The sequence below is a fragment of the Acartia tonsa genome, chromosome 15, assembly GCF_053477335.1.
Source record: "Acartia tonsa isolate MP-2025a chromosome 15, ASM5347733v1, whole genome shotgun sequence".
NCBI classification, from domain to species: Eukaryota; Metazoa; Arthropoda; class Copepoda; order Calanoida; family Acartiidae; genus Acartia; species Acartia tonsa.
The window spans coordinates 25,965,862-25,993,596 of record NC_137274.1 but is presented as its reverse complement, the minus strand read 5'-3'; the positions used below and the strand labels follow the sequence as shown (position 1 = coordinate 25,993,596).

Here is a 27,735-nt window from a genome sequence, read left to right as displayed (position 1 = left end):
CGTTAAATACTGTGCTCTCATTGGTGGAAAGTTGGCTCATCCTGATTTGGCGCACCATTTAAATGATTTAAAGATCCAGCTCTTGTCACGTAGCTAATATGGAGCTCTGAAGAAAGGGAATTTCCCGATTTTATCAAAAATCCTGCTTAAATACTTTTAAGATTAAGAAAATATCAAATATCAATTTAAGATAAAAAATGATAAATTTTCAAGTGACATTTTTAAATTCTTATAATAAAGTAACAGGATGTCAGTCTGTCTGTTTTTCTGTTTGTTTTTACTGAAGGATATTGAACTGCTTAATTAATATGATTCTTCTTTACAATACAGCTTCTCATAAGTCATAGAAAGGTTTATAACTAATTCTGTGATGAGTTTGTGTGTGTGTGTGTGTGTATGTGTGTGTGTGTGTCTGGTGTGTGAGTGTGTCTGGTGTGTGAGTTTGTGTGTGTGTGTGAGTGTGTATGGTGTGTGTGTGTCTGGTGTGTGAGTGTGTCTGGTGTGTGAGTGTGTGTCTGGTGTGTGAGTTTGTCTGGTGTGTAAGTGTGTATATGTGTGTGTGTGTGTTTGTGTGTGTGTGTGTCTGGTGTGTGAGTGTGTCTGGTGTGTGAGTGTGTGTCTGGTGTGTGAGTGTGTCTGGTGTGTGTGGGTGTGTCTGGTGTGTGAGTGTGTCTGGTGTGTGAGTGTGTCTGGTGTGTGAGTGTGTGCGCGCATATGACCAACACCTGGTGTCTGGTGTGTGAGTGTGTATGTGTGGTGTGTGAGTGTGTCTGGTGTGTGAGTGTGTCTGGTGTGTGATTGTGTCTGGTGTGTGAGTGTGTCTGGTGTGTGAGTGTGTCTGGTGTGTAAGTGTGTCTGGTGTGTGAGTGTGTCTGGTGTGTGAGTGTGTCTGGTGTGTGAGTGTGTCTGGTGTGTGAGTGTGTCTGGTGTGTGAGTGTGTCTGGTGTGTGAGTGTGTCTGGTGTGTGAGTGTGTATGTGTGAGTGTGTCTGGTGTGTGAGTGTGTCTGGTGTGTGAGTGTGTATGTGTGTGTGTATGTGTGAGTGTGTCTGGTGTGTGAGTGTGTATGTGTGGTGTGTGTGCGCGCATATGACCAACACCTACAAAAGACCAACTCTACAAAAGACCAACACTACAAAAGACCAACAAATATATATTGTTATATAAACATCAATTTATTAATAAAGTAATACATAATCAAGCCTGCCTAGCCATGGGCGCTCGGCCCCCTTGCCTATAACCTAACCTAACCTTATCTAAATCTTGTAAAAAAATATTTAAAATTTGAAAAAATCTACCAACCACTTTTTGTAAAATCCACGAAATTCTAAACTATAAATAAGTTCATGGACATTAACATTCTAAAATATAGGTTAGGTTAGGTTAGGTTATATGCAATGGGGCCGAGCGCCCGCGGCTAGGCAGGCCAGGGGGCCGAGCTCTGCGGTCATGACCTTCTAGCATTTTGTAAGTGTTGATCTTTTGTAGGTGTTGGTCTTTTGTAGTGTTGTTCTTTTGTAGGTGTTGGTCTTTTGTAGAACCAACTTGTTGGTCTTTTGTAGTGTTGGTCTTTTGTAGAGTTGATCTTTTGTAGCAACGCCCAAAATAAGAAAACGCTATAATAAAGCCCGTCCATTGTCCCCTCTCTCTTTGTTTGTGGGGACGTTTTAGTTCTGGTGTTTGTGTGTGTTGGTATGTGCAGGAAGGGAGGGGACAGTACACTGTAATAATGTTTTCTTATTCGTTGGCTTAATAACTTTGGGTACTTTGATTGGTTGATTCATTAAGTTGAGTGTTCAAACATTTACACCACTAATCTTAATCTACAGAGAGGGTAATCTTGTGTATCATCATTGGGGATGTACATCAATTTATCGGCCATTGTTTTATCCCTATAGATCACTACACACACACATACACTGAAAAGTTGACTTGTGAATTACAATTTAAAAAGAAAACTTGTTGGCCTAAAAAAAAAAGAGAAATCTGAAGGTGACTAGCAGCACCACCACCACTAGTAGTTCAGTTCTTTCTCATACGTGATCATGATAACATTTAGTTTTGTGAGTACATCTATCTATCTATCTATCTATATATTTATATATAGATAACTGAATAAACTAACCATTCAAATCTCTCTATCTATCTACATTACTATCTATCTATCTATCTATCTATCTATCTATCTATCTATCTATCTATCTATCTATCTATCTATCTATCTATCTATCTATCTATCTATCTATCTATCTATCTATCTATCTATCCATCTATCTATCTATCTATCTATCTATCTATCTATCTATCTATCTATTTATATATAGATAACTGAATAAACTAACCCTTCAAATCTCTCTATCTATCTACATAGCTATCTATCTATCTATCTATCTATCTATCTATCTATCTATCTATCTATCTATTTATCTATCTATTTATCTATCGATCTATCTTTTTATATATAGATAACTGAATAAACTAACCCTTCAAATCTCTCTATCTATCTACATAGCTATCTATCTATCTATCTATCTATCTATCTATCTATCTATATATCTATCTATCTATCTATCTATCTATCTATCTATCTATCTATCTATCTATCTATAAGAGGTTAACTCACAAACAAAATATGAATTTTACATATTTATTCAGACATTACAAATTGTTTCGTGCATGTTTGCACTCTTCAGATGTCAATGTAAAACTAAAGTTGAAAATAAATTCAATTTAAAGGATTTTTACTAATATTTTAGAAGATTTTTTAAACATAATATTTAAAAATCTATCTATCTATCTATATATATAAATCTGTCTACATATCTATCTATATATGGATAACTAAATAAACTAATCCTTTAAATCTATCTATCTATCTATCTATCTATATATAGAAGGTTTATAACTATTTTGGGGATGGTACAACTTTCCTCAGAAGAGAAATCGCCCCTAGAAAATTTTAACCCCCCCCTTTTTAAAAACATTAATATTGGAAGCCTAATTTTCTTATCTGCTATTCATAGTCCTTTTCACGACATCCCTCCATAAGGGGCGATGATTTTCTATAGCTCCTTCAAGGAGCTATAGCATAGCCTCTCATCATATGGAGCGATGTGAAAGCCCCTTTTAAGGAGCGTTCATATCGCCCCTTATGATAAGAGGCTATGCTATAGCTCCTTCATGGCCTCTTAATAGCTCCTTTAAAGGGGCGTTCATATCGCCTCTTATGATAAGAGGCTATGCTATAGCCCCATGATGGCTCCTTCATAGCCTCTCCATCGCCCCTCCGTAGTCTCTTACCTTAATTTATATAACAACCCACTTGATGGCCCCTACATCGCTCCTCCATCGCCCCTTTATCGCTCCTTCTCCAAATTTATATTACATTGTACTTTGATGGCCCCTACATCACTCCTACATCGCCCCTTCATTGCTCCTTCTCCAAATTTATATTACATTGTACTTTGATGGCCCCTACATCGCCCCTCCATCGCCCCTCCATCGCCTCTTCATCACTCCTTCTCCAAATTTATATTACATTGTACTTTGATTGCCCCTACATTGCTCCTACATCGCCCCTTCATCGCTCCTTCATCGCTCCTTCTCCAAATTTATATTACATTGTACTTTGATGGCCCCTACATCGCTCCTACATCGCCCCTTCATCGCTCCTTCTCCAAATTTATATTACATGTACACTTTGATGGCCCCTGTATCGCCCCTCCATCGCTCCTACATCACCCCTTCATCGCTCCTTCTCCAAATTTATATTACATTGTACTTTAATGGCCCCTACATCGCCCCTCCATCGCTCCTCCATCGCCCCTTCATCGCTCCTTCTCCAAATTTATATTACATTGTACTTTGATGGCCCCTACATTGCTCCTACATCGCCCCTTCATCGCTCCTTCATCGCTCCTTCATCACTTCTTCTCCAAATTTATATTACATTGTACTTTGATGGCCCCTACATCGCTCCTCCATTGCCCCTTCATTGCTCCTTCTCCAAATTTATATTACATTGCAACTTGATGGCCCTTACATCGCTCCTACATTGCCCCTTCATCGCCCCTTCATCGTTACTACATCGCCCCTCCATCGCTCCTTCTCCAAATTTATATTACATTGTACTTTGATGGCCCCTACTTCGCCACTCCATCGCCCCTCCATCGCCCCTCCATCGCTCCTTCATCGCTCCTACATCGCCCCTTCTTCAAATTTATATAACATTGCAACTTGATGGCCCCTACATGAAATGGTGAGACAAACTAACATTAAAACTTGTAGATTGTTGGAAATGAATGAGTAAAATATTAATGCATAAGTCTAAACTTAATTGAAAGAAATTTTTTTCAAAACTTCTTAAAAACAGGATATTGTTTAAGAACATACTTTTTAGAACTTGATTATAGAGATGCTGATAACCTTATACTTTGTGTTCCAATAGTTTTCAAAAAATCATATGAATAAGATAATCATAACATACATAAATTTGTTTTAAATTGACGTACGGACTTTCTGATAACGATTATAAAGTTGCTACGATTTCTAAATCGTACCTAATTGTTATTTAAATCATCAACAGTGGGATCTTTTGCCAAAAAACGGGACATTTAGAGTAGACAAAAGTAAACTTCAATAAATAAGCTTGTATTTGAAGAAATGATGTAATTTCTTTTGCTTTAACTCGGAAATAACTTAAATTTTGCCTCTGTTAACTTCTAATGTGCATTTGGTAAGTACGTCTTGCTGTTTTGGAGGAGCAAAGCCACCCTATTTTTAAAAAATCTATAAAACTTCATAACTTTAGTTAGGATAGGAATATTTTAACATAATCAACGTCTATGTAAATATTTCTTCAATGCAAACAATGTTTGTGAACAAGAATATAGCGTCAGGTGCACCCATTTCGAGTCCCGGCATTTTTAGGTAGGTCCAGTATAAGTAAAATAGGACACTTATAAGGCATGTTTTCAAATAACAATAACATAATTTTCAAAACACTTTTGATTTTGTGTTAATACCTTTATTCTAGGTCTAGCTATCTTCATTTAAAGTTTGTATAAGAATATAAGCATAATTACTTAAATTATATTCTCTCTCAAACGTATATTTCTCTCTCTCTCTCTGATGCGTATATAGTGTTTTTGCAATATTATAATTAATCTCCAAATTTGAATTTCTGCTGGACCAAAACCAGTTAGAACTACAAATTTTTTTAGAACACATGAAATTTAGCAAATTTAATTGCTAAAATAAAAGTATTTTTAGGTCATCTTTATTTAACGACTCCTTTATCCCTTAAATGTCCATTAAAACCGCGAGAACGGCAAAAATCGTTAAAAATCACGCCAACGGCGGCAAATAACGGCGAAACGGTTCGCCAGAGGCAAATGATGCATAAGTCAAGAAAGATCCGCCTTAATAAGTTTGAAAATATTGCAGAGATGACTTTGGGCTCTAAAATGACTCCTTCCCCCTCTAACGGGGGAAAATTTGAAATTAACAAGAACGAAATTGTTCAAACCATGCAATGTAAAATGCTCAATTACTCAAAAACGGACAAGAGGCCCCAGGTTGTGAAAACTGTTTTATACACAATACATGTTGTATATTAATATTATTATTGCAAAACCCGGGGCCTCCTGTCCGTTTTTGGGTAAAATGGAGAAAACTGATTTTTTGGGGTTAAAAATCTTAATATTTTACACCACCAAAAAAATATTTTTTCAAATTTTTTCTTTAATTAGACATTGGTACAGGTATCTGAAAAGTACCTCAATAAATTTTTTTTTCATAAGATGAACATAAATGTATTTTTTGTTGCCTTGAAAAAATTGTGTAAAAAAATCTGGAAAATCATCAAAACTGAAAAGAAATTTTTCACTACTTTTTTAAAAAATGGCATAAACCCGCCAAAAATTAATATTTTTTAAAAATTTCTTTTCTAGCTGTCTACTTACAGCCATTATTAGGTCCTAGGATAGATAAAAGTCGATTTTAGATTTTTTGGATGTCCCGATTTTTTTCAAAAGATCCCACTGTGGATCATCATGCAAAGTCTTAATTTGATAACACAGTTTTAACCTTTTTACATTAATTAAAAGAGCTAACCATTGCACGGAAAAAGCTTACTATCTGTGACGGACAGACCGACCCTAATTATAATTAATAAAAAGACTGCTAAAATTTTGTTAAGATTTCTATAAATTTAAGTATCTTTATTTGCATGGCTGTTCTTGGTTTTTAATCCAAAAGCTTCGCTTCTTAGATATGTTATCATCTTTGTTTTAGTCATGAATAAGCTTTACAAACAGACGTACATACAGACAAAGATAATTTTACTTTTATATGAGGAATAAAAATAAAATATTTATAAACCTTCCTAGGGCATATAAGAAGCTACCCTGTAAAGGAGAACCATATCGGTTCAGCGGTTAGTGAGATCTTTCAATACAAACAGACATACATACAAACAAAGATCATGTTGGTTTAATATAAGAAATATAAATAAAATAGTTATAAATCTGCCCAGGACTTATGAGAAGCTACCCTGTAAAGAAGAACCATATCGGTTCAGCGGTTAGCAAGATTCGTAGGTACACACAGACAGACATACATACAGGTGGGAGGGGGGTGGGTGGTATCCTGCCCCAAAATAATTATAAACCTTCCCAGGACCTATGGGAAGCTTCAATGTAAAGGAGAAACTTATCGGTTCAGTTGTAAGCGAGATCCTTCAATACAAACAGACATACATAAAGACAAAGATCATATTACTTTATTATAAGGAATAAAAATAAAAAAAAACCTGCCCTGGACCTATGAGAAGCTACCCTGTAAAGAAGAACCATATCGGTTCAGCGGTTAGCGAGATCCTTCAAAGCAAACAAACATACTTACAGACAAAGATAATTTTACTTTATTATGAGGAATAAAAATAAAATAATTATAAACTTGCCAAGCACTTATGAGAAGCTACCCTGTAAAAGAAGAACCATATCGGTTCAGAGGTTAGCGAGATCCTTCATTACAAACAGACACACATACAGACAAAGATAATTTTACTTTATTATGAGGAATAAAAATAAAATAGTTATAAACCTTCCCAGGGCCTATGAGAAGCTACCCTGTAAAGGAGAACCATATCAGTTAGGCGGTTAGCGAGATCCTTAAATACAAACAGACATACATACAGACAAAGATCATGTTAGTTTAATAAAAGGAATAGAAATAAAATAGTTGTAAACCTTTCTAGGAACTATGAGAAGCTACCCTGTAAAGGAGAACCATATCGGTTCAGTAGTCAGCAAGATTCTTAGGTACAGACAGACATACATACAGACAAAGATCCTGTCACTTTAATATAAGGAATAAAAATGAAATAGCTTAAACCATCTCAGGACCTATAGAAAGCTTCACTGTAAAAAAGAACCATATTAATTCAGTCGTTAGCAAGATTCCTCGGTATAGACAGACAGACAGACAAACATACATACAGAGAATCATATCGGTTCAGCGGCAAACGAGATCTTTTACTACAAACTAAAAAAACCTACTCTAAATAAAAGGATTCTTTTTTTTTATATTTTATTATATATTATTTTTTTTATCATTTTAAAAACGAAGCTATTCTATAATTAGGGTCAGTTTAAACATCCGTCCGTATGTAACGGATAGCTTTTTTCGTTAATTTAGGCAAGTTAGAATTGTACTATCGATTTCAAACTTTTCATGATGATTCCTGCAGTGATTAGGTACGATTTAGAAAGCGTAGCAACTCTATAATCCTTACCAGAATGTTCGTACGTCCATTTTAAACATGTTGATTTTAACTTTTTTTTTATCAACAATTTTTTATTTGAAATAATCATCTGATTGATCTGATTTTGGAGTACTGGTTTCTATCACAACAAGGATGACAACATCCATAAAAGCGAAGCTCTGAAAGGGTAGGACAAACGGACATTAAAACTTGTATAATGTCAGAACTGAATAATCAGAATGCGAATGTATAAGAGTCAAAGCAAAATTGTAAGTAAATTTGTTGAAAAACTGCTTGATACAGGATAATGATTATGGACATACTTACATTTTTAGGACTTGATTATAGAGTTGCTTCGCTTGTAATGTTGTACTTTGTTGTCCTAGGAATCAGTATACCAAAAATCAGACCATTTGGATAATTAGGTCACATACAAATTTGTTGTTAAAAATGTAAAAAAAATCAACATGTTTAAAATGGACGTACGGACATTCTGGTAATGATTATAGAGTTGCTACGCTTTCTAACTCGTACCAAACTGTTAGAGTAATCACCATGCAAAATTTGAAATCGATAGGACAATTTTAACATGCCTAAATTAACGAAAAAAGCAATTTAAAAAAGTAAAAAAATCAACATGTTTAAAATGGACGTACGGACATTTTAGTAGTGATTATAGAGTTGCTACGCTTTCTAAATTGTACCTAACTACTAAAGGAATCACCATGCAAAATTTGAAATCGATAGGACAATTCTAACATGTCTAAATTAACGAAAAAAGCTATCCGTTACGGACGGACGTACGGACGGACAGATCCTAATTATAGAAAAGCTTCGCTTTTATTAAGGTACAAGATTTCAAGCGAAGCAATTAAGAAGTTTTGCAACAAATATACGTATAATTTTGTCAAAACTATACTATTTTTATTGTGTAAATTCAGTTCTGACACTCTATAGGAGTTAATGTTCGTCTGTCATACTGTTTCAGAGCTTTGATTTCATGGATGTGTCATCCTTATTATTATTTACTTGTGGGTGCGCCCCTTTTAGAGTAATAAGGAGACAGAAAAACTGCCTATAACATCTAGGGGCTTAAATCTAAAAATAAGATAGTTTACAACCATCCCAGAACCTATGTGGTGCTTCTCTTAAAAGGAGAATTCAATCAGTTCAGTTGTTTATAAAATCTTAAGCTTCAGATAAAAATATTGTTGTTGTTAAAAGCTAAACTTATCTACAATTAGGTTTAGTCCTTTCATAATAAACAGGTAGCTCTTATCATTAAGTTAAGCAAGTGATTTTCTCTGCTATTTTTAATGTTTTTAGTAGCGAAGCTACTCTATAATTCCAAATGTCCGTCCCTCCATCTCTTCGTTATTAATGAATTGGGGGAAGTGATTTTCTCAGCTCCTATAAAAGATAGACAGCTGAAATTTTTAGTTCAGATTCCTATAACATATGCCTATATATTCTGTACATTGTTTTGTCCATCCTTATATTTTAATGTTTTGAACACAGTAATAGTGTCTGACTCATAATGACGTAACAAAAAAAATTAGCCAATGAGAGGCCACTATAAATTTTACCATTGGTCAATAACGGCCTCTCATTGGCTAATTTTTTTTTGTTACGTCATAATCAGTCAGACACTATTACTGTGTTCTTACGTTTTTATAATTTTCTCGTTTTTTTAAAAGGATTAAATAAATTTACATTTTACATATTTTCAATAATTTTCATTATCCCTTACAGATCGGGGGGGGGGGGTCATATTGAAACTTAAATTTTTTTTGGTGAATTCTTAGATATCCATGACCGTTTGACCGCTCCCTGACCGACTTTATGACAGATTTTTGTCCGGCTTTTACTACAGACATATATCATGAATATCGTGGCTTCTATTACAGCTAGAGACCTATAAATTTTTTTGGTAAATCCTTGAGCAACAATAAACAGATAAAAATAGTAATTGGCGCCGCCAACCGCCGTTTTACCGCCGTAACCGCCGAAAATGGCGGTTTCCGTTATTTGCCGTTTTTCGGCGATGATCAGAAAAAGTTATGAAAAATAAAAGTTCGTCCTAAAATTTGGTCATCATAGCTGCAAAATTGGCCGCTCTACAGCTGTTTTAATATTTAGCGGCTGGCCGCTAAAAAGCGGATAAGGAGCAGTCTGACCGCTATGACTAGAAAAAGTAATTTTCTCTAAAAATACACATGAACCACCAGAAAAAAATTTTATGTCTCTAACTGTAACAGGAGCCGAGATAGAGGGGGGGGGGTCAAAATGACACCCCCCCTCCCCCCCCGATCTATTAAGGTGGGAATTGGGGCCCAATCTGTTAGGGTTAAGATTTGTATATTAATTGGGGTGCTAGATCAATTCCTAGATTTTTCATGATTTTTTGTTAATCTTATTCAAGATAGTCGGCTGAAATTTTTAGGGAATGAATAAATTTACAGTTGAAATTTTTAGGGATTAATTAAGTCAATATTCTACATATATGACATACTTTATAGATCATTTATTTTAGATGTCGTTTAATAATTTTTGAGCTTTGCTACTTATTGATGTTGTCATCCTCCTTGTTTAGTAAATATTCCTATGACATTTAGTCTGCACATTATTTTGTCTGTCTGTCGGTTATGCTTCAAAAGATTTAGGTTTCGTGATAATCTTTGAGTTATTGCATATTCTCTTAACATCTGCTCAATAACTTACTTTGTCCGTCTGTCCATTATGTGATCCTTGTTCAATATTCTATTTAACTAACAAATTTCATTATATTAGTTTGTTTTATATTTATTTATTTTAATCTTTTCATTATAATATTCTTTTTGAAAGAGAAGCTTTTCTATAATAAGGATTGCTTTGTCCATACGTCCATAAAGGTTAGACATTTTTATTAATTCAGACATGTTAGATTTATCCTATCAATTTCAAACTTTGCATGATGATTTCTATAACAGTTAGGTACAATTTTGCGTTGCAAAACTATATTCATTACTAGAAAGTATGTTCTTTTAGAAATTTTTTTTATGATATGACTATCCTATTAATCTGATTTTTGGAGTAATGTTTCTTCGGACAACAATGTTTCTATGTACAATATCGTTTAGACTTCCTTCTGATTTTAGAGCTTCGCTTTTATGATGTTGTTATCCTTGTTATTTTGCTTATTTTTCCTTTTATGTATTCTATTATATAAAGTTACCTCCACCCTCCCAGAAAATTCACCACAAGAAGAATATCTCCCCCAAAAATATATTTTTTTACTTTTTTAAAGCAAAGCTTTTCTATGATTAGGGTCAGTCCGTACGTCCGTAACGGTTAGCTCTTTTTTGTTAATTTAGGCATGTTGGAATTGTCCTATCGATTTCAAACTTTGCATGGTGATTCCTGTATTAGCAAGGTACGATTTAGAAAGCGTAGCAACTCTATAATCGTTATAAACATCATGATAATGAATTGACAAAGTTAAGAGAGGGAGAGGTAATTGGACTGTTAATTACCACAAGTTTTAAATTGTTTATTTATTCGTAGGATTAAAACTTTTGGCACTTTTACTAAATTTTGATTGGTAAGTTCTTTAAAAGCTAACAAATGTATTAACTAATAATTTCAATCTACAGAAACGGTAATTTTGTTAATTCATTATGTTTGTCTTATCCTTTAGGATCCCTGATAAAATTTCCCTAATTATGCCTAACAAAAAGCTACCAAATTCAATTTCATTTCAATCTTATTAGTAGCGAAGCTACTCTATAATTCACTATGTCCGTCCGTCCGTCCGTCTGTCAGTCAGTCCGTAACGCTATGGGGGAAATGGGATTTACTCAGCTCCTATAAAAGATAGAATGCTGAAATTTTTTGACAACATTCCCATTATTAAGGAGCACAATTGACTATAAAACATCATTGGCGGTCGGACCGCTTTTTAGCAGGTTTTAGGCTATTTTTATATTTTTCACATTTTTCTCCATATCTTCAGTGTTTATGGTCCGATTTTCAAAATTTTTTAGTTATAGATATCAAAATTAAATTTCCCGTTGTTTAAAGAAAACAACGATGAAGGCCAGACTGCCTTTTAGCAGGTTTTAGGCTATTTTTCATATTTTTCTCCATATTTTCAGTGTTTATGGTCCGATTTTCAAAATTTTTTCAATTATTGATATCAAAATTAAATTTCCCGTCTTTTAAAGAAAACAACAATGACGGCCAGACTGCCTTTTTAGCTGGTTTTAGGCTATTTTTATATTTTTCTCCATATCTTCAGTGTATATGGTCCGATTTTCCAAATTTTTCAAATTAAGGATATAAAAATTTAATTTTCTGTCATTTTAAGAAAACAACCAAAGCGGCCAGATTGCCTTTTATCAGGTTTTTGGCTATTTTTATATGTTTTACATATTTCCTCATATCTTTGTTTTTTTATTTAACTTTTTTGGGATATCAGGATCAAAATAATTTTCCCCATTGTTATGTGCATCTTTATTTGTATTTTACTTTGACCATTGTCATCATACAAAATAAAACAAGGTTTCGTGTATCCAATAAATCTATTCTTGATTTTAATAAATACCCTTTAAATCTACTTGTACGTATTCCCATCTATGATTTTTGTGCTTCGCTACTTATGGATGTTGTCATCCTTGTTTTGATTTTATTTAATGTAATATAAATTATGGGAGGGGCGATAGAGGGGCGATGTATGGGCGATGGAGTGGCGAACTAGGGGCCATCAAGGTACAATGTAATATAAATTTGGGGAAGGAGCGATGAAGGGGCGATGTAGGAGCGATGTAGGGGCCATCAAGTTGCAATGTAATATAAATTTAGAGAAGGAGCGATGAAAGGGCGATGAAGGGGCGATGTAGGAGCGATGTAGGAGCGATGTAGGAGCGATGTAGGAGCGATGTAGGGGCCATCAAGTTGCAATGTAATATAAATTAGGAGAAGGAGCGATGAAAGGGGGGTGTAGGAGCGATGAAGGAGTGATGGAGGAGCAATGTAGGAGCAATGTAGGGGCCATCAAGTTGCAATGTAATATAAGTTTGGAGAAGGAGCAATGAAGGAGCGATGTAGGGGCGATGTAGGAGTGATGTAGGGGCCATCAAGTTGCAATTTAATATAAATTTGGAGAAGGAGCGATGAAGGGGCGATGTAGGAGCGATGTAGGAGCGATGTAGGGGCGATGTAGGGGCCATCAAGTTGCAATGTAATATAAATTTGGAGAAGGAGCAATGAAGGAGCGATGTAGGGGCGATGTAGGAGCGATGTAGGGGCCATCAAGTTGCAATGTAATATAAATTTGGAGAAGGAGCAATGAAGGGGCGATGGAGGAGCGATGTAGGAGCCATCAAGTTGCAATGTAATATAAATTTGGAGAAGGAGTGATGAAGGGGTGATGGAGGAGCGATGTAGGAGCGATGTAGGAGCGGTGTAGTGGCCATTAAGTTGCAATGTAATATAAATTTAGAGAAGGAGCGATGAAGGGGCGATGTAGGAGCGATGAAGGAGCGATGTAGGGGCCATCAAGTTGCAATGTAATATAAATTTGGAGAAGGAGCGATGAAGGGGCGATGGAGGAGCGATGTAGGAGCGATGTAGGGGCAATGTAGGGGAGATGTAGGGGCCATCAAGTTGCAATGTAATATAAATTTGGAGAAGGAGCGATGAAGGGGCGATGTAGGGGCGATGTAGGAGCGATGTAGGGGCCATCAAGTTGCAATTTAATATAAATTTGGAGAAGGAGCGATGAAGGGGCGGTGTAGGAGCAATGTAGGGGCGATGTAGGGGCCATCAAGTTGCAATGTAATATAAATTTGGAGAAGGAGCGATGAAGGGGCGATGTAGGGGCGATGTAGGAGCAATATAGGGGCCATCAAGTTGCAATGTAATATAAATTTGGAGAAGGAGCGATGAAGGGGCGATGGAGGAGCAATGTAGGAGTGATGTAGGAGCCATCAAGTTGCAATGTAATATAAATTTGGAGAAGGAGCGATGAAGGGGTTATGGAGGAGCGATGTAGGAGCGATGTAGGAGCGGTGTAGTGGCCATTAAGTTGCAATGTAATATAAATTTAGAGAAGGAGCGATGAAGGGGCGATGTAGGAGCGATGAAGGAGCGATGTAGGGGCCATCAAGTTGCAATGTAATATAAATTTGGAGAAGGAGCGATGAAGGGGTTATGGAGGAGCGATGTAGGAGCGATGTAGGGGCGATGTAGGAGCGATGTAGGGGCCATCAAGTTGCAATGTAATATAAATTTGGAGAAGGAGCGATGAAGGGGCGATGTAGGAGCAATGGAGGGGCGATGTAGGGGCCATCAAAGTACAATGTAATATAAATTTGGAGAAGGAGCAATGGAGGAGCGATGAAGGGGCGATGTAGGAGCGATGTAGGGGCCATCAAGGGACTAAGATATATATAATAGTGAAGGGGCCATGAAGAGGCGATATTTAATTAAATAGCTCCTTGGGATAAGAGGACATATCATCTCCTCTTTAGAAGGGGTGATAAAGGAGCGATAAAGGATCATTTAATCGCCTCTTAGGGCAAGGGGCTATTAAATCGCTCCTTTCAAGGAGTCATAACATCGCCTCTTGTTATAAGGGGCTATTAAATCGCCCCTTTCAAGGAGCCATTACATCGCCCCATGTCATAAGAGGCGATCAATTAAAATAATCGCTCCTTATGGAGGGATGTCGTGAAAAGGACTATACCCGAATTTTTTTGCTAATATTAACTACTCCAAAAAGCAGCTAGTATATAATTTACCAGGTCTGTTTGTCTTTCGGTTATGCCAGAAAAGATTTAAATAGTAAGAGCCTTTCAAGAGAAATAGATTTTATTAAAAACTTTAATTTATGTGCCTTCCATTTCTTATTTTAGTTTGGGGAGGGGGGAAATTTTTTCGGTGGGCGATTTCTCTTAGGAGGGTGGTGGTACCTTCCCTAAAAATAGTTAATTTCCTTCCCGGGACCTATGAGAAGCTACCCTTTTCAGCGGTTAGCGAGATCCTTTGGTATAACACATAGACATACAGACAGACATATATCCTGTTACTTTAAATAAGAAAGTATGTAAAACCTCTGGGATCTGTAGCATTAACATCTGCTCCATACTGTAAGAAGAGCTTGATTAATTCCTTTGTAAACAGACAAACACACATCCTGTTACTGTATTATAAGGATTTGGCCATAACTCTTTAAATGTTAGTTTAAAAATATTTTAGGTTTGTTTGCTGCTATATGTTGGAGGATGCTTATCCAAAGCTATAGGTGAGATTTTATTGTCAGGGATGGAGGGGAAATCGCGCTGTTTATTATACTAGTCCCCAAAGTTTTATAATAACATTTTCTTATTTGTTGACTTAACAACCTTTGGAACTTATTGAATTTTGATTTTTTGGTTCATTTAGTTGAGTCTCCAAACGTTTCTAATACTAATTGTAATTAACAGACGGGTATAACTTTGTGTATCATCATTGGCAATGTACATCAATTTATCTGCCATTGTCGTATCCCTTTAGATCCATGTTTTACTGTGCTTTCTCTCGAATTATTCTTACCCCAACCCCTATTTATAAAATGAATTGTTTTCTTTTTTGCCTAACCCATGTGAATGGCTTTAACCCTGCAGGGCTCAAATCTAAAAACTAACCCTCCTGGCTGTCCTGCCTCTAATAAAACCTGACCTAAAAACAAAACACCCCATTTAGATAAGCCCAAAATGTAATCTGTATAAAAAGGTAACAGGATCTTTGTCTGTACTAAAGAATCTCACCTCTCCCCCTCCCCCTCCTCCCAAATCCTGACCTAAATCATCCTAAAATAGTTCTTTATTGCACCGTAATGTAGACAGCTTTCCTTAGGTATTTAAATGAAAAAAATAGAAGATTGAAACCAATTTTGTTAGTCCTGAGGGGCCAAAGGCCCGGTCTATAAAAAACTGGTATTTATTTTAAGGTATTTTTATTTTGATGTTCATAGAAAATTGTCTGTAATACAATACTATACAAGATTTCTAATCCAACAGATATTATAAGCCATACTGGAAATATATTCAAAGATATGAAAAATATGTGCAGGGAAAAATGCCAGAAGGGTTGGGCCGGATATCAGGCCAGATTCCCGATACTGAAACTATCCAGATAACAGATTTTGAATAGTGGATATCCAGTTATCTGGCAGGATATCTGGTAATTTGCTGGATTATAAGAAATAAGCCGGATATCTGATATCCGGCCAAAAAGTATTCTGCCCAACCAAAATTGACAGAATAAAAAATTCTGATAAATTTTGGTTACATCTTTTATTTAGACATTGAAGAAGAGGAAAACGGTAGCAGATATAATAATATGGATCCAGGTAAGCAATTTTATACAACCCAAGCTATAAATAGAAATGTCTATAAGAAATGTTAATTTAAAAAGTGAAGCTTTTTTATACAATTAGGGTCATCCCATCAGTCTGTCAAACCATCCAGAATGGAAAGCTTTTTTTTGTTAATTAAGGCAATGTCCCCTCCCTATAACATTATTTCCAATCGACATAGAATCAAATGTCAAATGAATTGGCAATTATGAATTTTATTCAAATGTACATGCGTTCTTTTTAAAAGCGAACCTTTTCTATAATTAGAGTCAGCATATCAGTCCATCCATCCATCCAGAACCGAATTTTTTTTTGTTGGTTAATTAAGGTATGTTAAAATTTATCTCAAACTTTGCATGGTGATTCCTGTAGTAGTTTGGTATGATTCTAAAAGCATAGCAACTCTATAAACATTATCAGAATGTCAGTACGTCCATTTAAAACATATTGATTTGTTAGCAACAGCTGAAAACACAAATGGGTTTTGTGATTTTTTTTTCAAATTAATTTCGTTGTTGGTATTAGCTGAGATTAATCTATGTTAAGCTGAAAAAAATCAAGTGTACAGTGTACATTTTCATACATATATTTTCTTAAAAAGGTTTCTTCTATTTAATTACAAATTTTAAAAAATTGTTTAGAAATAAGAAAAGCTGTATGTAATGGAAATGTTTCTACTGACCTTGTTAACAAGTTTCTGGAGCCTAGAGCAAAAATACAAGAGAACAGTTTGTCTGGTAAATTTATTCATTATTTCTCAATTTTTTAAAAACAAACTTGACAATTAACAATTAACGATTGGGGGGCAGGGGGGATGTTATGGATAATTGCTGGACCATCAAGGGGTATGCAATTAAAGGGTTTCAATAATCAAATGAAGCCTGAATCATTTATCCATTTTTCTGCTAAAAGCTTTTCACTGTAGATCTTAATTATAAAAAGTATTTAGATTAAACCCCTAGAAGTTAGGACATCTTCTAGAACCTTTTAGTGGGAGGGGGAGGAGATGCATTGAATACCCTCCTCCTGTTATCCTAGCTCCTATTAGAGCTAGGGGATAGTAATTGTTCATGTTCTCTGTTTGCCCTTATATGTCAGTCAAGGTCATATTTTGCTTCCTTCACCCTTTTTAATCACCAAATAAAAATAGTCAGTAAGTTATACCCCAAATCTTTTACGCACAAAAATGGGATAGAAAAAACATCTAAGGGGTTCATTTGCCCCCTCTTCCTGACCATATGAGTTAGCTAAATTTCAAACATAATATAAAAAAGCCATAATCAATTACTGGGCGTTTTCTTCTTAGGAAAATTTTTTTCAATTTTGAAAATTTGAGGTAGGCAAGGGGGCCAAGCACTGCGGATAGGCAGGTAAGGGGGCCGAGTGCTGCAGATAGGCAGGTAAGGGGGCCGAGTGCTGCGGCTAGGCAAGAAAGGGGGCAGAGCGCTGTGGCTAGGCAGGCTAGGGGGCCGAGCACTGTGGCTAGGCAGACTATGGAGCTGAGCGCTGCGGCCAGAGTTGTTCGTTATTGGGGAGGGGGGGATGGTACCCAAATTTTCAAAATTGAAAAAAAATTTTTTGAGGATAATACCAATTACTGTGTTCATTTTCTTTTGTTTTGTTTAAAATCATCGGGTACAGTACCTCTCAAAAGCTTCTGCGAAAATACAAATAAATGCCCATTAAGAGGCATTGTCACAAAAAAGACTATTCATCTATTGCCATTTTCATATTCCATAATTATTTTCTTTAGTTTTTGAAGATGTGAACCTGACAAGTATAATTTGTGAAATTGAAGTAAATAATACAAAGGAATTAATCAAGCTCTTCTTACAGTATGGAGCAGATGTTAATGCTACAGATCCCAGAGGTTTTACATACTTTCTTATTTAAAGTAACAGGATATATGTCTGTCTGTATGTCTATGTGTTATACCAGAGGATCTTGCTAACTAATGAACTAATATGGTTCTCCTCTACAGTTAAGTTTTGCACAGGTTTAGAAACGTTTATAACTATTTTTTTGGAAGGTTACCACTACCCTGCCAAGAGAAATAACCCATGGAAAAAAATGCTACTCTCTCAAATTTTTTTTGGTTTTCAAATTTGCTCACCACTTTAGGGAAGCTTTACTTATGTTTCACCAAGATGGTTTTAGGCTATTTTTTTATCAAATTAAATTGGATGTTTTTACTCTAAACCTTTGAATGTAGTCATCTAAATGCTAGGGGTGCAACCTCTATTATTAAATACAGGAATGCTAGAAAATTAATTGTTACAATCCTCTGTTCTTATTGTCTTCTTTGTGTGCACAAAGATCTGGTGAATGGCTGGAACCTATTGTCTGGAAGATTGTGAAATCATCTAAAAAAAGGGAAAGTTCCTTTAAGGTGCGATTCGTTGTATTTTTTAAATGGCTTTTTATTTTTCATTTTAGGTTAGGTTAGGTTTTATTGGGTTAGGCAATTATCCCCACAGGGTTAGAGCTCAGAAATAGGAGAAAAGCAACTGTGAAAAGTACAAAGAATTGCCCCTTAAGGTGCGTTGCCACAAAAGGGACTATACCCAAAAAAAGAAATCTGCCATATTTCTCACTTGGCCCTATATAAAGAATAGTTTTTCTTCAAAAAAGAATGATCGATAGCAATCTTAAATGTGAAACTTATAATATATATTTTTATCAATAATATAATAGTTATTCATTGCATCCTGTTATAGACAGCTTTTTCGCAAATATAAAATGAAGGACTGGGCTAACAAAAATAATATTAAGTTTAAGATTTTTTTTATAATCATGGAAAATAGTCTGTAATGCTACACATAATCTTTCAATATGGATGAGAACTGATTATAATCCAGCAAATATCAACCACTTTCAAAGTCGCACCATAAATATATTTTGAATTCCTTAAAATGTTATAGAATAGTTATTTCTCGCATCGTATTTAAACAGTTTTCCGTGGATATAAAATGTACAATTATAAGATTAAAACCCATTTTTTAGCCACAAGATACTGCAGGCATGGGGTAAAAAACTGCTTTTAATCTTATGATTGTAAACTTTTATATTCATAGCAAACTGGATATAATACAATGCTAGACATAGTTTTTTTGTATGGACAAGAACCAGTTCTAATCCACCGGATACCAATTGGTTTGAGTGAATATGCGAAATTATGTTACACATTCAAATATTTAGGAAAAACAAGTCTCCACTGGGCAAGTCAGAGTGGTCATACTTCTGTAGTACAGCTTCTTCTTGATAGATTATCTCTTATTGATAAGAAAGATAATCTTGGTATGTTTATTTTATCTACCTATCCTTTATTTAACTGTCCATACATACCTTTAAATTTTATCAATTTTTATAGTTTCTTCCTATTCTTTGATCTATTTATCTATCCAACTAGTTTATATTTACTAGTGTTGTGCCGGATACTTTTTTGGCCAGATACCAGATATCTGGCTGATTTCTAATGCCGGATATTAGCTACACCGGCTACCCGGCATTGCAAATCAGCCAGATAGACATCAAACAGATAAATAGATAGATAGAATAATTTTTGTATTATGTACCAGGATCTATTCCAAATATTTGTGACACCTTGATCAGCACCATGACCACTGTTGTTGGAATTCTTTCTCCTGTTCAAAAATTGTCTAACTTAAAAAGTTTGGGGGTCTGTATTTTTAAGGTTAAGAAAATTAAGTGATATACCTTATTGGGGTGGGATTCTTATTCAATTTCTTGTGATCATCTATTAAAGCCATATTATCATCCCCTTCTAATAACATATGATGTTCTAATGCGCATAGATATATATTGTTAAGCAACATTTAAACAGATAACCAACCCTTTGATTGCACAACCCATTGTCTGGAGCTCCAGATCATGGTAATTAGTTGCGCCTGTTTATTGGTGTCAGTGCCAGACATTTCAGCAGTGGGTACCATTTTTAACATCTCTAGTGTGACTCAGGGTGGGCAAAACTCCTAAAAGTAAGCAGGTATGCCAATTCTACAGGATAATATCTATGTATAATGAATACAAAGTTAAACAATGTAGATCTGTATGTCTGTTTGTCTGAAGCTTAAGATCTTGGTAACTACTTAAACAACCGGATTTTACTCCTCAGAGTGAGGGGGGAGGGGGAGACCATCAACCTATAGGCTAAAGTAAACATGTATACTCATTTTATATATAATATAACTCTCCCATATATCTACTATGTATTTCTTATATTTATATCTAGGACGGACCAGTCTTATATATGCAGCATGGAATGGACACACAGATACAGTGATAATACTTCTAGAACATGGAGCTAATGTCAAGCATACAGAAAAATCATTTGGTTAGTTATGATATTCTTAAACTTAATTAAAATCTTAATTTTTTCATATTAAAAAAAATCTATCTACATCCCAATTTATTTATGAAATATCTATCTATCCAGAATTTTTGCTTGTTCTCTTTACATTTCCACGCCAGAATAGAGAAAGAAAGTTTTTACGTCAATTAATAATGATTATTTTTATAGCTAAAGTTTGAGAAAGTAACTTTTAATCTTTCTAGTGTGAAATGATATATTTTTTGTTTCAAATCCATTTTTTGTGCTTTTCACACTTGTTATAAAAGGAATTTTAGAAAAAGGTATATTGCATAAACTCACTTATCCAAATTTAAAACAACAAAGAATTATAGTTAAAAGTTTCATTTAACATTTACATTGACGTACTGACTAATATTTTTTTCTGATTTATATATTAAAATTAAAACAGAAAATTATTATAGAAAATGTTTTTCGAGTTTTTGATTTAAGAATCTACGCTGTTAATTCAAGCAGAATCATTTTTTTTGGTTGATAAGGACATGGTCATATTTTCTTTTAACAGGGGAATTCTGCAGCTAATACCAATAATGTAAGTAATTCTGAAAAAAAATCACGAATCCTATAGATGTTTTTCAGCTGTTGTTAGGGGGCATTTCGTTATCTTAAAAAAAAAGCAATTTATCTTAATCTAAAATTGTCTCTAAAATTGCTCTTTTATTTACTTAATTATGAGTTCTTTAGTCTTGTGTCAATCAAAAGAGATTAGAAAATTTGAGGGGAGGAGCGATGAACAAACATGAGTTTTTTTTAATACTTTTATATTTGAATAATTATTGAAGCAAAAATAAAATTGGTTATTTGTTCTTTAAACAAGGATGACAACATCCATAAGTAGCGAAGCACAAAATTTCGTGAATGGGAATGACCGTCATGGTTGTTTTCTTCAAACAACGGGAAATTTAATTTTGATATCTAAAACAGAAAAAATTTTGAAAATCGGATCATAAACACCAAAGATATGGGGAAAAATTAAAAATTTAAAAATAGCCAAAACCCTGCAAAAAGGCAGTCTGACCATTATTGTTGTTTTTTTTAAACGACGGGAAATTTGATTTTGATATCTATAACTGAAAAAAATTTGAAAATCGGTTCATAAACACCAAAGATATGGTGGAAAATATAAAAAATGTAAAAATAGCTAAAAACCTGCAAAAAGGCAGTCTGACCGTTATTGTTGTTTTCTCCAAACGACGGAAAATTTAATTTTGATATCTTTAACTGAAAAAATTTTTAAAATCGGACCATAAACACCAAAGATATGGGGGAAAATGTGAAAAATTTTAAAATAGCCTAAAACCTGCTAAAAAGCCGTCCGACCGCCAGTGATGTTTTATAGTTAATTGTGCTCCTTAATGATGGGAATGTTGTCAAAAACTTTCAGAATTCTATCTTTTATAGGAGCTGAGTAAATCCAATTTCCCCCATAGCGTTACGGACTGACTGACGGACTGATGGACTGACTGACGGACGGACAAAGTGAATTATAGAGTAGCTTCGCTACTAAAAAGCATTATTAAATTAATTTTAAATGTAATTATTAGAATATTTCGTTGAGCATGCTATATTGTTGTTTCCAAGTAAAACGAAGATCTTAATTGAATGGTATAGCCCTAAATTCAACAAGAATAAAGCAACACAGTAAATTTTTAATTCTTTAAGCTCTAAAAAAAACTGTTGTTTTAAGAGATATTAAAATCACCTTTTATAAAATATATGCATATTCTTATAGAGAATATAAATATATATAATTAATTTTCTCGTATTCATTCGAATCTGGTGGATAGGAACCGGTTCTCATCCATACGAAAAAACTATGTCTAGCATCGTATTATATCCAGCTTTCTACGAATATAGAAATGTACAGTCATAAGATTAAAACCAGTTTTTTCAGCCGGTGCCTTCGGCACCTCGGGGCTAAAAAAACTAGTTTTAATCTCATAATTGTACTTTCTATATCCGCGGAAAGCCATTTATAATACGATGCGAGAAATAACTATTCTCGTATTCATTTGAATCCAGTGAATAAGAACTGGTTCTCATCCAGACGAAAAAACTTTTAATCTTATAATTGTACATTCTATATCCGCGGAAAACTGTTTATAATAGGATGCAAGAAATAACTATTTTCTTACTCCTACTGGTTGTTTCCCAAAACCGGAAAACGCAGTTTTTTTTAGATGCCCTGTATGTTTAGGAAAACTCTGAACAACAGAATACATATACAATATTAGTTGGCTCATCCTTGCCTCTAGGGGAGGGTGGAATAGGTCAGAAAAATATTCTAAACAACCAAAAGTTATTTGTTAAGCTTCCCTGAAAAGTACAACAAATTCAGATCTGAGGTGAATTCTTAAAAAACTTTTGTCCCACTAAAATCAGTGAGGCAAACTAAAAATTTAGAGGGGATAATTTTGTCTCATTAAAATTTTAATGAGGGAAAATGATTTTAATGGGGCAAAAGTTTTTTTAAGAATTCACCTCTGCAATTTCTGAGAACTTAAGCTTCAGACAAAAAATATTACTATTTTTTATTAAAGGAATAGTAGCTACACATAGGACCTCTGCATTTATGTGGTAGGGAAAGTAAATAGATGCGCTAAAACCATCCAGAGAATTAAAGCTTCCCTAAAATGTAAAACTCAATCGGTTCAGTAGTTATTGAGATTTTAAACTTTAAACTGACCAAACTATATAAGCTTCATTCACTTCATGAAAATGAAGTTTTTTTTTATATTTTGTCATGAAGCAGCAGTAGTTATTAATTTTTTAGATGTTATGCTTCAGATATATTATACCTGTTAAAAGTTTTAAATTTCAGACAACAATAACATTACTACTTTATATTGTAGATTAGTGGTGATGCCCCTAGAAGTCTCTAGGGGCAACTATAGTTGAGGAAAAAAAGTAGACAACCCCCATATTCAATTTAAGTTTTAAGAAGAAAAATCTTTTTTAAGGAAGGGGGGGGGGGTCTAATTTCCTAAAGGAATTGTGGAGATACCCTAACTGAAATAGTTGAAAACCTTCCCTGGACCTATGGGAAGCTTCACTGTAAAGGAAAACCATATAGGTTAAGTGGTTAGCGAGATCCTTTGCTTTAGACAAAAAAGCTTACTACTTTACATTGTAGATATGCAGTATATTTATATCTAGGAATGACAAGTCTTATTGCTGCAGCACAGAATGGAAACATGGATATTGTGAAGATTCTATTAGAACATGGAGAAGATGTAAACCAAGAAGATAAAAAAGGTTATTTACATGACAAGTAGATTAATGCCTGTTCATCAGTCTGTATGTAAGAAGATTAAGATCTTGGTAACTGCTGATTAAAGATTAAATTAAGCTTTAATCTTCAAGAAATATAGAAAATGGTCAAACTATTATTATATTGTTTTTGTTTTTCTCTATTTTCAGTTTCTTCTTAACATTTTTTAAAAAGATTTTTATAAAGTTGGGTAATTTCCCTTTCCCCTGAAGCCCCTTAATGTTAGAGACTAGTGCCCAGTTCACCAACAAGTTTTAGAGGTCGACTGATTTATTCTGTAGGTCAACCTAAACAAGTACAACTAACAAATGCCTTTATAAAATCGGTCAACCTAAAGCTTCTTTAGGTCAACCTATGTCTTTTGTCAACTAATTAATGATAAAAATCAACAAATTCTGAAATTGAAATGACAAAACTTTAGTAAATTTAAAACTCTTTTGTGAAAATGTGGTAGTTGCTTGAAATCTGGTAATATGTACAACCAACAAGTGAATGAATTATTTAATCCTATTTCACTATAGTTGCTTCAAACCAGTTTTTAAGAAGTTGTTAGCATTATAAGTACCGTAATTTTCATTGTTGTTGATAGTTTTATTTATGAAAGACAAAGCTTGTTAAATAAAAAGGGTAAAGCAGCAACAATTGGACAAATTTTAATATATTATGAACTTTAGGGTATAGTTGTTTTTGGGGCAACGCTGCTTAAAAGGACTCTCCACAAGAAAATTAAATTTAGATTTTTGAAAATCTAACCTGAAACTATTATTCTCTGTTCAATTTTAGGCATTTTTGTTTTTTTGGCATCGCGATCGAAGCCCTTTGAAATTTTTGACCAAATTTAAGTGAATCCTCCTGCCAATTAATTTGTGCTCCTTTAGTGGGTTTTAGCTGCTATTTTTGCTGTCGTCATTGCCTTTCATTGCTTCTACTCCGCTATTCATCGCTTTTTAATACATGCTCCCCTCCTATTTGTTCAGAATCTAGATGGAGGTGTTGTGTGAGTGACATAGTGCGGTGTACCAGCAATGAATAGCGGAGTAGCAGTGATCAAGGCGACGATGGCAACAAAAGATGGTTAAATTGGGTGGTGGCGAACACAAAATGGAGGAGGCACTATTGTCCAGCAAGTAGAGAGTGGAGGCAAAACTTATAAACCTTGGATAGTATAGGGTCTATATCTGACCTGGGTAAATTGTGATCGAGAATGTCCTTTTAGAATGTCCAGGAAAATGTTTATTCTAAAATGCACCCAGATTAGCAAATTCCCGAATATACTGTGTGTGTGTGTATAGGAATTTTGGAGTAAAGAAACAGGTTGACATAGGAAAGGGAAGGCGGGAATGTTATAGGTGGGGGGAAGGGGAGGAGGGCAACCTGTGTTGTCAGCTGTTGCTGGCAGGCTGGCTTAGGATTCTGTGGTGGCTAAGGCGGAGGCTGCTAGGGGCTAGATGCTACTAAATATTGTACCAACTTTATTTACTATTTTAGATAGAAAATATACAGGGATTTGACAATGGAGGATAAATTGATTATCCCCCATGGTTAGAAACAAAATTATTCCATCCATAGATTTAGATCATCAGTGCATGGAAAACTAAGCGGTAGTTTATACCAACCAATCATGATTTTTTAGTTTTTGAGAAATAGTGTTTGTAAAACTTAGGGTACCACTATGGTTTACAGTTGCTACCTACCCCATCAGTCTATCTGTTTTGGTGGAAAAGTTTGGACACTACTAGTATGAAACCAACCAATCAAATTTTCTTGTGGAGAGTCCTTTTAATTAAGAAATTCTATTTTCTCAAAATTACTTATCTATTTATTACATATCTAACTATATATCTATCTATTTATTTATCCATCTAGTTATCCATTTATTTATCTATCTATTTATATATCTTTTTATCTATCCATTTGTCTATCTATTTATCTATCTATTTATCTATTTAATTATCTATCTAGTTATCCATTTATTTATCTATTTTCTCAAAATTACTTATCTATTTATTACCTATCTAACTATATATTTATATATCTATTTATTAATCTAACTAGTTATCCATTTATTTATATATTATTTATTTATCTATCCTTTTATATATCCATTTGTCTATCTACTTATCTATTTATTTATCCAACTATTTATTTATCAATTTATCTATTTATTTATCTATCTAGTTATTTATTTATTTCACTATTTTCTCAAAATTTCTTATCTATTTATTACCTATCTAACTATATACTTCTCTATTTATTTATGAACTTGAGTATGGTAGTGCAAATGGGGTGCTTGTCCAAGATTATGGTATGGAGATCGCTCTTCTATGAGTACTACTAAAATTCCTACTTTTACTGCAATACACATAGACATTCTCATCGCCGGTTTGTCAGTTTAGAATGCTTTTCCCTTTACTCCCACAAGTATAATACAAATTTGGTTGAGCCTGTGGTAGCTCAACAAAGACCCACGCGAAGTATTATATTGCTTTAAACTAAGAATAAATGGCTGGTTATGGTGTTCGATCTATATCATATAAGTATATTAAGCACTTAAAAAGGAAGATGGTTTTATAAAGTGTATTTACATTACAAGTGAATAAGTTAAGTATGAAAATATTTACAGGATAAGTGATAATACACATAAGTAGAGTAGGACAGTAAATGCCCTAAGTCCAAAGCATTGAATTGTGCTAAGTGTTAGATCTCTAACATAAGACCCAAGCTCAATTCATGCTAAGTACTGAGGGACCTAAATTTAAACTACAATGCATGCCAAACAACTAAGTCATTACCTTTAAGCCAGAAGAACTTGATGGTTTGAGAGTCAATGAATAACCAAGATATTTTAAGAAGTGCAAGTTATAACAACACCTATTAATAAGGATCTAAGCCCTTGTCTGTTTAATAAAGTGTTTGTATGTTAAACTTGTGATGTAAATCAAACTATGGTTGTAGGCATACATACTAGTACAAGATGGTTACATGGTTACTTTAACAATAAACATAATGTTTTAATAAGCATATAACAATATTCAATCACATACAGTTTACCATGATTAGGCTAGCGTTACCCATATAAGGTATTATATTGGTAAGGATAGGCTAATAAATTCATAAAAACCTATAAAAAGTGCCTTAGGGCTAGCTATAGTAATTGTACCTCGTGCCTGAGTTATGCGCGATAATTACCATGGCATGTCAATCAAATATTTAGATCCAAGTTTTATATGGTGTAAAATTTATAGTAAACATAGGTAAGTGGACTAGATGCGAAGCATTTCTGTGAAAGTCTTGTTCGTACGTTCAAAGAATTTTGAAATTTGGGGATTGCATCTCCAAGTATGAGCTAGTAAGCAATATATTTAGTAAAAATAAGCATGATATTGGTCTTTTTTGTTTATTGTTTAAGTATAGCTTGATCCAAATGCACATAAAATTTATATCAGATTTTTTTGATGGCCTACAAAACAAGTTCTTATATTGTCTGGAGTAAGCATCTATCTGTACCTATCTATTTGTCTAGTTACAAAAAATTATTTTAGTATATTCTTTCCATCTGTATAATAAATATTCATTTATCTATATATCTATCTATTTCTGTACACCTCTCTCTGTATATCTATAACTGTAATCTAAACTGTAGTATATAATGTAACTAATATATTTACATCTAGAAAGGACAAGTCTTATGTTGGCAGCAAAGAATGGAAACACAGAAATGGTGAGGATACTTCTAGAACATGGAGCCAATGTCAACCATAAAGATAATTCTGGTTAGTATTTTGTATTTCTAGTATATTCTATATCCTATGTCAATTTTAAAACTGATTATGGTCAGTTACATAATATTATTTTACTATAATTATATAATGTATCTTTAGTATTTTCTATCTATCTATCTCTCATTAATGTCTCTCTGTATATCTATAACTA

At 34.1% G+C, this 27,735-nt stretch overlaps 1 protein-coding gene across 3 annotated transcripts in view; it reads left to right on the top strand.

Annotated features, from left to right (window-relative positions):
* The first annotated feature begins 2,043 nt into the window (after positions 1-2,043).
* LOC145306724 (uncharacterized) overlaps positions 2,044-27,735 on the top strand; it is a 99,567-nt gene continuing 73,875 nt past the window's right edge. For all 3 annotated transcript variants that reach the window (XM_080149004.1, XM_080149003.1, XM_080149002.1), the window contains exons 1-9: positions 2,044-2,062; positions 15,001-15,046; positions 16,088-16,135; positions 16,783-16,878; positions 17,895-18,011; positions 19,340-19,438; positions 20,394-20,495; positions 23,688-23,786; positions 27,477-27,575. In XM_080149004.1, coding sequence (XP_080005130.1) covers positions 2,045-2,062; positions 15,001-15,046; positions 16,088-16,135; positions 16,783-16,878; positions 17,895-18,011; positions 19,340-19,438; positions 20,394-20,495; positions 23,688-23,786; positions 27,477-27,575 — 724 coding nt within the window. In that variant the 5' untranslated portion in view covers position 2,044. The remainder of the gene's footprint in view (positions 2,063-15,000; positions 15,047-16,087; positions 16,136-16,782; positions 16,879-17,894; positions 18,012-19,339; positions 19,439-20,393; positions 20,496-23,687; positions 23,787-27,476; positions 27,576-27,735) is intronic.